The sequence below is a fragment of the Triturus cristatus genome, chromosome 4_2 (assembly GCF_964204655.1).
Source record: "Triturus cristatus chromosome 4_2, aTriCri1.1, whole genome shotgun sequence".
Taxonomy (NCBI): Eukaryota; Metazoa; Chordata; class Amphibia; order Caudata; family Salamandridae; genus Triturus; species Triturus cristatus.
In genome coordinates, this window is record NC_140586.1 from 735,602,920 (window position 1) to 735,617,571 (window position 14,652).

Consider the following 14,652-nt stretch of genomic DNA (forward strand, 5'->3'; position numbering starts at 1 on the left):
CCCAGAACTGCGCCACTCGTGGGCATGCCCATACCATGTGGAAGAAATGGGCTGGGTCTTGGCCGCATCGCGGGCATGAGGCGGATGGGGAGAGGCCGGCTCGATGCAGGTGCTGTGGGGTTAGGTACACAGTGTGCATGTAGTATAATTGAATCAGGCGGAGTTTGACGGATGCAGTGACTTTCCTGGGCGACATGAGAGCGTCCCGCCAGTCCACCTCGCTCAGGGTGCTCACCCACTTCACTCATTGGTCCCGAAGTCGGTCGAGCGAGGTCGGGGTGTTGTTGACCAGCGTCTTGTAAATATGGGAAATACCCCCCCTCCCCAGGTCACCCAACATGGTCTGTGCTTCAGGGGGACTATACTCAGGGATCCTAGTGTCCTCGGTCAAATGTCCGTGGAGGGCATGCCGCAATTGTACATTTTTGTAAAATTGTGATGAATGGAGGGAATATTTGGATTGGAGGTCCTTAAAGGAGCGCTCACATCACCAGCTGAGAGATCCCGATAAGATCCCACTGTCGGAACCCCTGCAGTCAACTGACCTCCCGGAGCCAGGTACCGTGCCATAGAGGCGTGTGCTGAGTGAGTTTGCTCATCCATTTGGTATGCCGTAAAGCAGCCCGCCAGGCCAAAAGCACGGAGCGTGTGACGTCCGGCAAGGAGGACGGGAGGGATTCTCCATACATGAGGGATTGAATTTGTGGCAGGCCGAGTTCACTCAACTCAAGCCTATAGGCTAGGTCTGACCTCCCCCCCCCCATTGAACCAGTCATGAATACACAACAGACGAGTCGCCAGGTAGTAAAGGTATAAATGCGTCATCCCCATGCCCCCATCGAATGTTGGAATCTGACAGGTACGCAACGCAATCCAGGCAGGAATTTAGTAGCCGTAGTCATTCTCCCGAAACCACACCCGTGGAAAGCAAAAGGGGTTATTTTGAAGGACATAGAGAAATCTGGGGAGAATCAGCATTTTAAACCAGGCTACCCTCCTCAAGAGGTTCAATGCCATTTGTGGAGATCTAAGCAAAAACCAAAGGAAATGATGGACGGAGTGTTGAACATTGCAAGCACTCACCCCCAGTCAACTGATCTGGGTTTAATCCATCACCGTTCTTTAGCCCACTCTGCCACCCCAGTTCAGACATGGCCATATGCAAATCAGTCTGACCCTGTGCCTCATGGGAACAGTCCAGCCCCAACTGCCAAGCCAAGTCTTCCCTGGACTGGAAACAAGCTTCTTAGGACCGGTTTCTGGCATTTCAGTCGTCTTCAGCCAGGCTTGCTTGAATCCAGTGGCAAAGTGAGCAAGGGACTCACATCTGAGCATACCCTGCCAACTTATGGCGAACAAAGCAAAAACCAAAGGAAATGATGGACGGAGTGTTGAACATTGCAAGCACTCCCCCCCCAGTCAACTGATCTGAGTTTAATCCATCACCGTTCTTTAGCCCACTCTGCCACCCCAGTTCAGACATGGCCATATGCAAATCAGTCTAACCCTGTGCCTCATGGGAACAGTCCAGCCCGAACTGCCAAGCCATGTCTTCCCTGGACCGGAAACAAGCTTCCTAGGACCGGTTTCTGGCATTTCAACCGTCTTCAGCCAGGCTTGCTTGAATCCAGTGGCAAAGTGAGCAAGGGACTCGCGTCTGAGCATACCCTGCCAACTTATGGCGAACAATGCAAAAACCAAAGGAGATCTGTCCTAGCCTTCTTCACAAGCGAGGTGATGTTGAGAAACGATCCCAATTCCAGGAGGAGTGTGACCCATATCCCGAGATATTTAAAGAACTGACGTCGAAGCTGTATCCTAGACTGCCAGTCGAAGCATTCTCTGGAGAGATGGAGTGGGACAAGGATCGACTTATTGGCGTTCATGTGGAGGCCAGAGGTTTGCCCAAAGGAGTGCAGAATCGGAAGACAACGGGGACCCGAATGAGCAGGGTCAGTTAAGAAAAGCAAGACCTCATCTGCATAGAGAGCGATCTCATCCAATATCACACAAAGGTAGTGATGGGTTTAGAAAAGTCGCACATCACATTCTATAATCCGTATAATTTTTTGTTGTTTTTTAACTACATCATAAGTTTCAAATGCGGTGCCCTTCAAGGTGACATGCACATCCCACTACCAAGGATGTAAAGATAAACAAGAGTTCCTAAGAAACTTGTTGTTACATGTGTATCAAAAACAGTTGTCCCTCGGCACTCCAACAGTAAATGTATTATAGTTTTATAAAAAAGCATGAGTAACTATAACAAAAATGGCCTGTACAAGTGTGTCTACGTTAAGGATTTCTTTGTTTTGTATTATAGGCAAACATACGTGGAAAAGATAAACTTAATTTCTTAAAGAAGAGAAAATCAATGAAAAGTTTTTGTGTATGGGGATTTAATGTCAGAATTGGGCTACTCCCACCCCCGAACGAGACTCTCAGACCGAATCAGGGCCGCTAGGGGTTCCATCGCCAAGGCGAAGAGAAGGGGCATCCTGTCTCGTTGCTTGTTGGATGGGGAAAGTGCCAGAGAGAACCCCATTGACCAGGACGCATGCCTGGGGCCGGGTATACAGTACCCCAACCAACTGATGGAAGCGCGGGCCGAAGCCCATCGCCTCCAACACGTCGTCCAACTACGTCCAGTCTACTGAATCGAACGCCTTCTCGAAATCGATGAGAAGGAGTGCCAAGTAAGGAGAAAGGACATGTCGATGAGCCAGGTCCAGGTGCAGCCGTCGGAGGCAGTGTCTGGTGCCTCGTTGGGGCATAAAACCACATTGGTCCGGATGGACTAATGTGGTAAGGTAGGGCTTCAGCCGTTGGGCGAGAATCGCCGCGTACACTTTGACGTCCGTGTTAATCAGGGAGACGGGACGGTAGTCAGCACAATGGAGAGATGGTGGTTGGGACTTTGGGAGGACCACGATAGTGGCCATATCTGTTTCGGGTGGGAAGGAACCTTTCCCCAGGGCCTCGGCATACAGGTCGGCGAGGCGGGCACGAGGACCTCATGGTACGTTGCATAGTATTCCTGGGGAGACTGTCCAGGCCTGGGGTCTTACCCGACGATGTGGATGTGATGGCTTTGCTAATCTCGTCTTGCGAGATAGAGCGGTCAAGGTCAGCTTGGGCATTAGAGTCTAGCTGAGGGAGGAGGGCACCTGTCTGGCCCAACGGCTTGCGGAGCGTCGGAATCTGTTTGGCATAGAGTTGGCGGTAGAAGGCGGCGAACGCACCTGCCATAGCCACCGGGGACTGCTGCATCGACCCCCCCCCCCCCCCCCCCTTGATCCAATATCTCTGGGATAATGCGGTTCTCTCTGGGGTATGTGGCAAGCCTATGTCGGATCATGCCGTTGTTATCGCCCCACCCATAGACCCTGGCTACGGAAGATCTCCACAAGAGCTTGGCTGCTTCCAGAGAGAGTTGCTTGATTTAGCTCCGAATACTCGCGAGGCGCCGCTCCAGAGTCACATCACCATCTGTGGAGGGGGAGCACTCAAGGCGCAAGGCCTGTGCCTCCAGTGAAGTGATCTGCAACAATTGGGTCCGACGCTGCCGCTGGACATGACCCTTGGCGAAGCCCCGAATAGTGGCCTTACCTGCCTCCCACAGAGTACCCGGGGATGAAACTGAACCCGCGTTAGTGGCGAAGTAGTCCTTCAGCTCCACTCCCACCGCCTTTTGGAATTCTTTGTCTTGAAGTAACCAGGCATTCAACCGCCACATGGGGCGGGAGTGGGGGGGAGGAGTCCCTGTATGGAGGAGCAGCGGGGAGTGTTCAGAGATACCTCTCGGAAGTATGCGGACATCTTGGATCTTGGAGCAGTCCGTAGACGGGATAAATATTGAGTCTATTTGCGCTTGCGTGTGATGAGCAGCAGAGGTGTGCGTGAACTGTTTAGCGCGTGGATGCCAGATCCGCCATGCGTCGCAGAGGCCAAGGGTTTCAGCCTAGCTTGATAGTTGTCTCGCCTGGGCCATCCTGGAAGTGGACGGGTTCCCCGTCGTATCGACAAGCGGGAAGGAGACCGCGTTAACGTCCCCCCCAATGACGGTGAGCCCCAGGGGGAAGGTGGGTAGCAGGGTGGTGGATTGTTTTAGAGACGCGGCAAGCATCGAGGGGGGTGACTACATGGATACAGGATTAAGGGGGCTGCCGCTGAGTACCGCATACAATCAAGAACGTGCCTTGTGGGTCGTGAATAACTTGTGTCAGCACAAAGGGAAGGGTACGCTTCAGTATTATGACCACGCCTCGCGAACCTCGGGCGAAACCCGAGTGCCACACCCTGTCATAACCTTAAAGCACCAGAAAGGGGCAGTGATTACCCATAAGATGAGTCTCTTGAAGCAGAAGCGCATCTATGTTGAGGCGTTGTGCATAACGTAATACGGCTGTTCGCTTATGGCGGTCTAAAAGGCCATTTACGTTCCAGGATAAGATATGAAGGGCTGCTTTCGGGGATGGTATATCACTCATGGAGGCTGAAGATCGTTACAAAGGCTCATTGGGCCTTGGAGAGCCAGTGGCAAGGGCAAGGCCGGGAGCAGACATGATAGTGCGCTGGTGGGAAGGACCCTGTGCAGTGGACGCAAAAACCAAGGAGTCCAAGTGTCAAGTGAGCGGTGGTGCAGCAAAACAACGTCAAACAATACTAATGAGAGCGCACATTACTGACTCCCCACAACAACAAAGAAACCCCCCATCCGAACCCGCCCCCTACGCCCACCCCCCCCCCCCCCCCCCCCCCCCTCCTATACTTCAGGAACGGAAGCATCGGTCGACCCCTTCGGAACAAAACCAAACTAAAACGTTTGTATTGGTTGCGTGGAGGACCCCTCCTAAAGAACAGATAATCAGTACATCAGCGTTACCATTGTAGACACCCATAAGGACATACCAAGGGTCTAATGACCGCTACCCCCCTCCCAGTGGAGATAGGTTACGTTCGAACTGTGGTGCCATTAAAGAGTAGGTGTACGGGAAAGGTCCGCCTGGGCCATCAGTAGAGACCTGCCCGTTGAGGGCTCAGAGGAGCGATGCCTGTTGCAGGGCGGAGAGCCCGACTGGCTGGAGGAGTCCCTAGGGTCTGGAGCCGCTGCACTCAAGGACAGGAGCACCGATGTTCGTGACTGGCGCCCCCTGCTTGACCTCGTCCGGCACTAGCGTCCCGACCATCTCTGTCCTTCAGGCCGCGACTCCCTGCGTTCCGGGGAGGAGGCGTGTTGTTGGCGGAGAGGGCGTTCTTCAGTCAGCCATGTCCAAGCCGCCTGAGGTGAGTCAAAGAAGTGTGTCTTGCCTTGGAAGATGACTCGAAGGCGGCCCGGGAACTGAAGTTGGTATTGTAGGCCCAGGGTGCACAACTTTTTCTTGAAGTCTGCGTAGGAGCGCCGGAGGTCCTGGACCTCCCTGGTGTAATCCGGGAATATCATGATGACATGGTTCTGAAACTTGAAGGGCCCAGCCGCCCGAGCCTCCCGCAAGATGGTGTCCTGGTCCTTGAAGTTGAGAACTTTGAGGTTAATAGGGCAGGGTGCGGCACCGGGAGGAGGCCTAGGTGCCAGGGACCTGTGTACCCATTCCACTACAAACCAAGTCGAGAGGGCCCCTCCCAGCGGCCACGCCTTGAACCAGTTTTCAACAAAGGTGGCGGCTTGCCCTGCCTCCACCCCCTCTGGAAACCCCACCAAGCGGAGATTGTTACGACGTGCCCGATTTTCCGCGTCCTCAGCCCGTCTGTGGAGCTCCTTGGTGTGAGTGTGAAGATGGGCCACTTGCCCCTTGAGTTGTGCAATATCGTCCTTGGCCGTGGCTATGCGGGATTCTGCTTCAGACAGCCGCGCGGTGGCATTGCGAAGATCCTGCCGAAGGAGAGAAATGTCCACTTTGATTTCTCCAATTTTCCCCTCCACAGACGCCTGTGAGGCCCGGATGGTGTCCAGGTCTTTATCTGGGGAAGTCCCCCCCCCCTCCCCGCAGCCTCCCGGGATGGCTCTTGCTCAGAGGAGGTGAACCTGTCCATTTTAGTCTGTGTAGGGGCCGGTGCAGGCTTGGGCTTGGAGTACGCCGTGCCACCAAGGTCGTGGGGTTTCACTCGAGTGGTTAAATGTTGGACGAACTCTCCTCCCAGGATCAGTGTGCAGAGAGCACCCTCCACCACCCGAGGTGGTGGCTGATTCCGCACACGGATGGTCCCAGGTCCCAACTGCTCCACCGACCACCCACCGGACCGCATGGAACCAGGCGCTCCACAACCAAGAGAAGAGGACCCTGCACAAGTCCATAACACGCAGAAAAGAAAAGGCAAGGTGGTGGGGGGGCGGGCCAGACACCGCAGCCGGTTCCCGCCCCAACCGTCAGGAGCGCAGAAGACCTCCACCGGATAGCGCTGATGCGGCTCCTAGGAGGGGGCCCGACCCAGCGCCACCAGGCCCCGCCACCTAGGGCACCACGGTCAGGTCTATCAGTCGGCCTCTGCAGTTAACAGACCAGCAGAGGGCCCCCCCACAGCGCCAAAGATGGAAGGGGATTGGGGGGAGGGGGCGATATCCACCCCCCACGCGGCTGCCTGACCGACAGCCGGTCCCCACTCACCGTCTGGCTCTGCTGCGCCTCCCGGGGTCCCCCAGCACCCCAAATGCCGCCTCCGCTCAGCTGGAACCCCACCGTAGGCGGAACAGCGCCACCCGGCCTGTCTTCAACGCAGGATTTCAGGCCCCTCCTGGGCCGGGAACCGCAGGCGCCGCGCGGACCCTTCAGGAGCCGCGGCCTTCCACGACCTCCGCACCAACAGTCGAGAACCTCGCAGCCTCGCCGACTAGGGCCGTGCAGCCACACACATTATAGGCCGCAACGGGCCGCAAGCCCCAAGAGGCCACAGGGGTGTACAGGAGGTGCGGGGGGGGCGGCGCACGATGCCGTCACCGCCGCTGCCTGATTCGACAGCCAAATCCCCCCGCACACCTTATGAGGTTGCCGCAGCCCTCACCGCCACACCTCCACACGCCGCCCTCACGTCCGTCGCCCTGGCGCCAGCCGATATGCTGGCCGAGCCTAAGCTGGGGCACACCACGCCTTGTGGAGCATCGCACGTTCTTGGGGGCAGGCAGCCCGCTGGACAACACAGGAGCCGCAAACCCTTCCTTGGCCGGGGGCAGCGAGCGCCGTGTGGACCCCACGGGTGCCGCTACCAGCCTCGTCCCACCAGCACAGATAGTTGGCAGTCCCGCCACTAGACCACGAAGGTGCACATGGGGGTGGAGGGGCTAGCGATCTGCACCCACGCCTTGCCGCCGCTGCCCGGACCGACAGCCGATATCCCCCGCTCACGTTATAAGGTTGCCACAGCGTATACAGCCACGTGTCCCGCAGGCCGCCCACACTTCTGCCGCCGAGCCGAGGTTGGGGCACACCACGTTTCACCGGGCAGCTCACATTCCCGGCGGCAGGCTGCCCACAGGACGGAACCTGAGCCGCGGGCGCCACACAGCCTCGTGAGGTACGGCCCCCTGCTGCACCGCCAATCACTCAAATACATGACACTACCTCGTAAGCGAGTGGGGTGGGCAGTTCCTAATTTTACATTTCATAATTTCACGTGTATTTTACAAAACATGCGAATCCTGTTATCAGGGGGAGGAGGTGGGCAGCGATCCTGAAGCACCGTCAAGATATCAGATGTTACTCAGCGGAGCAGCTAAGAACTCTTTATTATTGGATTCTGGAGCCAAGCTATTATAAAAAAAAACACAGGTTTAAGGTTGTGGTAACTGCATTTAAGGTTTGGAAGGCGGTTCGGAGTAGCCTTCATATCAAGGGGATATGTTTTTATACACCTACGGACACTTCGACTTTACTACCAGCTGTCTTTTGGGACCTGATAATGCATAGATAGAGATCTAAGGGAATAAAGCAAACCGGAGACTTTTATGACAGCGAAGGCCTCTCCTCTGTTTCATTTCTGGCTGATAAACATTCACTGTTAAAAACTGACTTCTTCAAATATCTGCAGGTCAGGGACTTTTTATATAGAAGTCAGAAGCAGAGAGGGGTAAATTCTAATCCTTGGTCGAGGCTAAAAGGTGTATAGATAAGAGAGGTGTATTATACAATTGTTTGTTAGATACACAGCAGGACGACCTGATGGCCCAAAATCCTAAATAGAGCTTTCGGTTGGGGCGGCACAGGATATTTATGGAGCCTGCTATTGATGTGGCTGAAAAAATCATAGTATCCGCCAAGCTAAACGCACAACATTATAAGACTATATTCAATCTATATCATACCCCAGCAAAAAGTTTAAGATGGGGTGGTACGAATGATGGGAATGCTTTCGCTGTGGGGCAGAGGAGGCTGACATAGTACATATTTTTTATGTGTGCACCCATCTAGCACATTGAAGGGTTCTGACCGAGATTACGGGGGTTGTTATTAATATCTCAGCTGAAGTAACGTTACTAGGGGTTGGGGACACCTTTATGCAGGGACCGGGGGTTTATAAATTCCGGTATTTAACTTTTATGGCCACAGCAGTGGCAAGGTTAAGCATTGCATCAATTTGGTTACAGAAGGATGCCCCTAGTTTTGCGATGTGGAGAGCTAAATTTTATGCGGTCTACAATTTGGAATATAGCCTCTACTCCTTAAAAGCTACACGGAGACGGAAACTTGGCATACAGATTGGGGGGGGCCATAATTGAGCACATGAATTTGCAATTCTAAATGAGTTTGTAAAGTATCTTTTTGTTCTTGTGGATAGTATCGTATATTTAACTTCTGGTCATTATTATTACTATTTGTTGTTTTTGTAAGTATTTATGTATCCGGTAATATGATACATGTTATGGATTGAAATAAATAAAGCAAATAAAAAAACACCAATACTCTGTTTTATATTATTAATTGGCAGAAATTCAAGTGAAATGGAAAGACCTTTGGGAAAGTGACTTTGATTTAAATCCAGATCTTCACCACCCAGAAAGAAACAACTATATTGGTGAGTAAAGAGAAGCAAATTCATTCATTACATGTCTCTTAATAATAATTTGCTAGTGAACATGTAAAATAATATCTTGCATGATTGCTAAGTGACACCATGTTATTTTTCTTAATCCATCTCTGTATCCTAGGACATTTTAAATGATATCACTTACTTGTCTTGGGCAACTCCATGGCTTTTGCAGCCATTCAGGACTGAATCTAGCTTTAGCGGAAGGTGTTTCCAAAATAAGCACTTTTCTTCAGTGACATGACCGACCCCTTGAAAATTACGCTATGCAGTCTTCAATCAGCTTACCTTTTTTAGTGTATTTGTTAATTGATGTCAGATATAGTTTTATTCTGATTGATACTTCTAAACTCCGATTTCTCCCCTTTAGAATTTCTTCCAGATGTCAGATTAGAGCTAGAGAATGTTTTTAACAGTGCTCCCACTCACCTGCAGGTGGTGTAGTGTGGCTCCATACTGCTCCAGAAGTGATGCAATGGCAGTACATATAAGTGCCATCCCAGTTTGCCGATACCAGTTCCGTTCTTTCTGTGCTTTTTTAGGGCATATCTCGAACTCCGCTCCCAATGCTGTATGTCTTTCTACAATTTCAAACTTTTACTAGGACAACATGCCATGGAACCGTGTCCTCTCTGGAACCGACAGGCTTTAAGCTGTGCTGAGACTGCTGCAAACAGATGTTGGTCAACCCACAAGGTATTCCTTCAGTGCCTGGGCTTCAGTCACAACTCCAAATCATGTGACCAGTGCTCCCTAGTGCACCTGAAGGCGATTTGAAACCAGGAGACACAGCTGTACATTTCTGAGTATAAGTTGTCACAGTTTCCTCACAGGACATGTTCCCATTCCAGGTTGCAGTCCTGATCTGATAGAGACTACTAGCCGCTGATTCCTTAACGTAGAATTATCCCCAGGTGTGAGACTGGATCCGGAAATTTTTTGCCACAGCTTCTCTGCGTGCCGGGGGGGGGGGGGGGCACCACGTGACTCTGCCCTGACGTCCGCGGACGTGACGTCAGCGTGGCCACATATGTCCCATCCTGGCGCGCTGACGTCAGTTTCCTTCTTTTCCGCATGCAACACGGATCCGGAGTGAGTTCCCTTGACCTGTTTTCAGGCCTTCTTTTAACGCCTTTTCGTTGGGAACAGTGTGTAATGCCTTCGGGTTTCAAGACGTGTACTTTGTGTATGCGTCAAATGTCGGTGACGGACCCTCACCCTATTTGTATGTGGTGTTTGTGCAAGCACCATGATTCTACGGACTGCGACGCTTGTCAGCATCTTAAGCCGAAGTCCCGGTGGGAGCGCCGGATGAAATTGCTTTCGGCCTGCTTGTCCAGATCGGTCTGTCACAGCGCCTGTCCCCTACCTCAGAAGCCAGAAGCCGCCGACTGCGGCATCGTCCTTCACCGAGGCCCTATGGGCGTCGCTCACCTGCCGGTAAGTCCTGCAGCTTGTCACCGAGGCCCTGTCCTCCTTCTGCAGAGGGTCGGGTCCCTCTCGGGCCGTCGCCACCCTATCCGCCGTTTCCTGGCGTTGGGCCGACGAGGGCCCAAATGAGGGCCTACGCTCCTCTCCCTGTGACGTCCGAGACTCTCTCACCATGTGCGGGGCCTTCTGTGGACTCGCCAGCTGCTTCACCCTCGGCGCCGGTTCGGCTTCAGGTTTAGGAGGTGTGGTGTCGTTGGGGTGCGGCCCTACGGGGTTCCCCTCTTCGACCCACGGCGCCCCTGCCTCGCCGCAAAGCCCCGTCGGATTCCCTGTGGCGTCGCTGGAAGTCGCCGAGGCTCACGGTTCGTCCCTGAGTCCCTCTCGGTCCTCTGGGCAGGCGGCTGTCTTACCGGAGGCCTCCCCGATGCCTTTGCGGCGCCGACGGCTTTCCTCCCCGGCCCTGGCGGTGCCGCGGGTGGAAGCAGGGACCCGGGGTGCCTCCCCGAGTTACTCTCGGTCCTCTGCACAGGCGGCCGCCTCGTCGGAGGTAGAGCCGGTGCCTTTTCGGCACCGTTCATTGGCCGCTTAAGCTCCGACCCGCCCCTTTCTCCTCGGAGGCACGTGGTGGTGGAGGTTGACTCTGCACCCCTGGTGGACGCATCGGCACCGTTAGAGGTCACACCGGTGCCCATGGTGGACACCACGGTGCCGCCCCGACGTTGGATCTTTGACTCTTCCCCGGAGGTCCCTTCCTCTCTGGAGGTTTGTCATCTCCTTGTCTCCTCTTCACCGGAGACTGGACGCCGCATCGTTTCATTTTCCCCAGCGTCTTCCAGGGCGGGTTCTACGCCGTCTCCGCGGCCACAACCCCTGGACCCGCTCTCCCGCACCTCGCTGTTGATTGCTCCTGTAGGCTTCGCCACCTTCTCCGGAGACCCCTCGGGCTCCTAACTCGTCCGTGGGTCTTCCATCCTACAGGGCCTGGGCGTTTCTTCCTCCAGCAGGGCTCGGGGACAGGTGGCTTAGCTTGCAGCCTTCACCCACGGAAGAGTTGCTCTCTCCCTCACGACGCCCTACGGAGGCGAGTGTAGCCTTTGTCCGGGCAATTTCCACGGCCGCTGGCATTTTGCAAATGGGCAACCCGGTCGCTCCACTCCCTACGGACCGTTTGTTGGAGGTTCTCCACCAGGGCTCTGGTGAAGGGGAGCTGCTTCTTCCATTTGAAGCTTTGCCCCACAACTCTCTTCTGGGAGCCTGGGGGCGTCCTGCTACTTGGGATCCGGTGCCTCAGCCGCTCCTCCACCGCCACCGTCCTGCCCCGCACGACCCAGTCTACTTTTCCTCCCACCCATCTGCCCAGAGCCCTGTCCTGCAGACTGCTTTTCCTTCCTTGCCTTCAGTGTTGCTCCCTCGGTCGCAGGAGGCCCGGTGGTTGGACTGCTGGGGGCGTAACATGTTTGCTTCAACTAGTGCTGCTCTGCGAGCGCTCAACACACTTTGTGTGATGGCCAGTGCTACCTCCGTCCTATTGGATTCCGCGGAGTCCCTTCTGTCTTGTACCTCCCATGAAGGTGTCTGCGCTGATCTGCGGCACCATGTGCTGGATGGTCGGGAGTTAGATGCATTTATTCTCCGTTCGGCCTTGGATGTTTCTGATTCTCTTGCCCGTGCTATGGCGAGGTCTGTGGCCCTCCGCCGCCATGCTTGGCTGTGGGATAGCGTCTTTCCGGAGAATATTCGGGAGCGTCTTGTTGACCTGCCTTTTGATAGGGTTCTTTTATTTAACACCCACGCGGACTCCGCCATTCAAAGACTCCTTGCGGGGGTCCGTCCTCCTCCCCCTCCATAAGCTTCCGCTTGTCGGTCCTTAGGTGCTTTATGGAAGGCGTTATCCCACCTTTCTCTTTGGACCTAGTGTTTCGGTTGGCCCGTGTGTGTGCTGTGTATGGCTTGGGATGCCTTTAGGGTCCTTAGGTTGGCCCCTCTGTGCTCTTGGCTGCTGGTTCAGCCCTTCAGTTTTTGGGGGGGGGGTTTTTTGGATTTTTGTGCAGCCGTATTGGTCCTCAGTTTGGACCTTCTGTGTATTTTTCGGCTGATTGGTAAGCCGCCTGTGGTGCTACCCACAGGTCGTTTGTTCTTGACCTCTGCTGCGGGTTTCCCTAAGAGGTGTTCCCCTGTTTTGTTTGTATTGTATAGCTCTGTTCTAAGCTGGGTGAGTGTGGATACCTTCTCGGGTTCCTCGCGTTTCCTGGCGTCACTGTATACCGCTTGGTGCGGTCTCTCTCTTTTTTTCTCTTCCACCTTCGTGCAGCTTGTGCTGCTCCAGGTACTGTCCTGCTCAGTGTCCGATGGTGTTTCTACCCCCTTTTTTCTGCAGGGCTTGCCTGCCCTCCTCACCCTTTGATTGCCAGACCGCCTTTTGTCATGCCGTCTACGGCATTGTATGGTGGTGTTTCCACCTTATTATCCGATGTTTCGGCATGGTCCTATGCCTTGTGTTCCAGGGGGGCTAGGTTATTCCTGGTGTTCCCCTGTGTTCTGGTTGACGGCTCTAGGCTCTTATCATATGGCCGGTCCTGCTTCTCTTCGTGGGATGGATTATGCCATTGGCCCGGTCTTCTCTGGAGCTTGTTCTGGGGTTCCCTTACCTCTGTCTGAGTCTTGAGCACGGGTTGTTCTGGGCACACTACTTCGTAGTGTTTGCCGGCTGCCTGATGCTCACGCCTGGTCGTTATGGTCCACCTCTGTGGGCCTCGGAGTGTACCAGTGTTCTCCTGTCCCTTGCTCTGCTTGAGCTTTGCGCGACTATGTCTTCCTTCTTACGTATGCGCTTCTCGGCTGTGGGGCCGTTCCTGCCTTGTCCCTTGCCTCGTGGTTGATGCCGTTCAGCTGTCACCTTCGCTGTGTGTGTTCTCCTGCGGCGGGCTCTGCCTCCGTTTCCACCTCTTCTCCTTGGATATTGCGGGTGGTTCTGTTCTTCCATGGTACTCTCTTGGTGCCATCTGTCCCTCCAGGTTTTCTGGCGGATGCCCTTTGCCCCTCGGGTACGCTTGTGGTATTCTGGCCTTCCCTTCTCCTTGTTCTTGATTACTTCTGCTTGGTGGGGGCTGGGCAGTCCTTCCTATCCCCCTGCAACATCCCCTGTTGGGACCCTGTGTTTTCACGCTGACACATCCCCTGTTGGGGCCCTGTGTTCTTCCACGCTGTTGAGGTTCTCTCGCAGACCCTCCTGCCCTCTGGGTATGGCTGGGGTATCTATTCTACGTTAAGGAATCTGCGGCTAGTAGTTACTTCGGTAACGATGTATCTGGTAGAGACAATTCTAGCCGCAGATTCCTTTACGGCCTGCCCTTCCTCCGCATTCCGCGAGGACCTTCAGCTCGGTCTTCTGCGCTCGCCTCCCTCCGGGTGGCTTTGTATTCTGCGAGTTCCCTCTTTCACTACCTCCTTGGCGGGATGTTTCGTTCTATTTATTTGTTCCCTCCATCCTTTCTGGTGACTGGAAGGTAGTTTCATGTGTACGTCTGCATCTCTACACTCTGGTTATTCCAGTGTTGGGTGTACTCTTCGCTCTTTACAGGGGATACGACACTCCTCGATGGTGTTGTCTTGGGGTAATATGTCGTTCCTCCTCTATTCCAACCTTGTTGCCCTTCACTGTTACCGTTGTGTCTGCAGACTTTCTGTCGCCTGCCGTGACATTTTTCACATGTTGTTTTTCTACCTCAAGGGAGGATGTCGCCTTCGCTTGCAGGGTTGCTTCTCAGAGAGGTGCTCTGCTCTTTCCCTTCCATGACTTTCAGTGACACAGTGCCTTGCACTGTCCCTAATGGTGCTGTTCCTCACCATTCGCTTTTTCCCTTTGTTTCCCTGCTTTTTTGCATACTGTTCCCATACTATCACAGTTTTGTTTGTGATGGCTCCGCGTGGTGGCGAAGAAAAGTTCTCAAAAGGAAACTGACATCAGCGCGCCGGGATGGGACTTATGTGGCCTCGCTGACGTCACGTCCGTGGACGACGTCAGGGCAGAGTCACGTGGTGCCGCCCCCGGCGCGCAGAGATGCTGTGGAAAAAATCTTCCGGATCCAGTCTCACACCTGGGGATAATTCTACGTTAAGGAATCTGCGGCTAGAATCGTCTCGACCAGATACATTATTACCGAAGGTAAGTAACTTGTACATCACAAAGCCATTCACGCAACT

The 14,652-nt window shown here is 54.1% G+C and overlaps 1 protein-coding gene across 1 annotated transcript in view; it reads left to right on the plus strand.

The window, feature by feature from the left end:
- The window catches only part of NRDC (nardilysin convertase), a 1,316,087-nt gene that overhangs the window by 731,159 nt on the left and 570,276 nt on the right, over nt 1-14,652 (plus strand). The window contains exon 17 of the mRNA XM_085602630.1: nt 8,920-9,006. Coding sequence (XP_085458756.1) covers nt 8,920-9,006 — 87 coding nt within the window. The remainder of the gene's footprint in view (nt 1-8,919; nt 9,007-14,652) is intronic.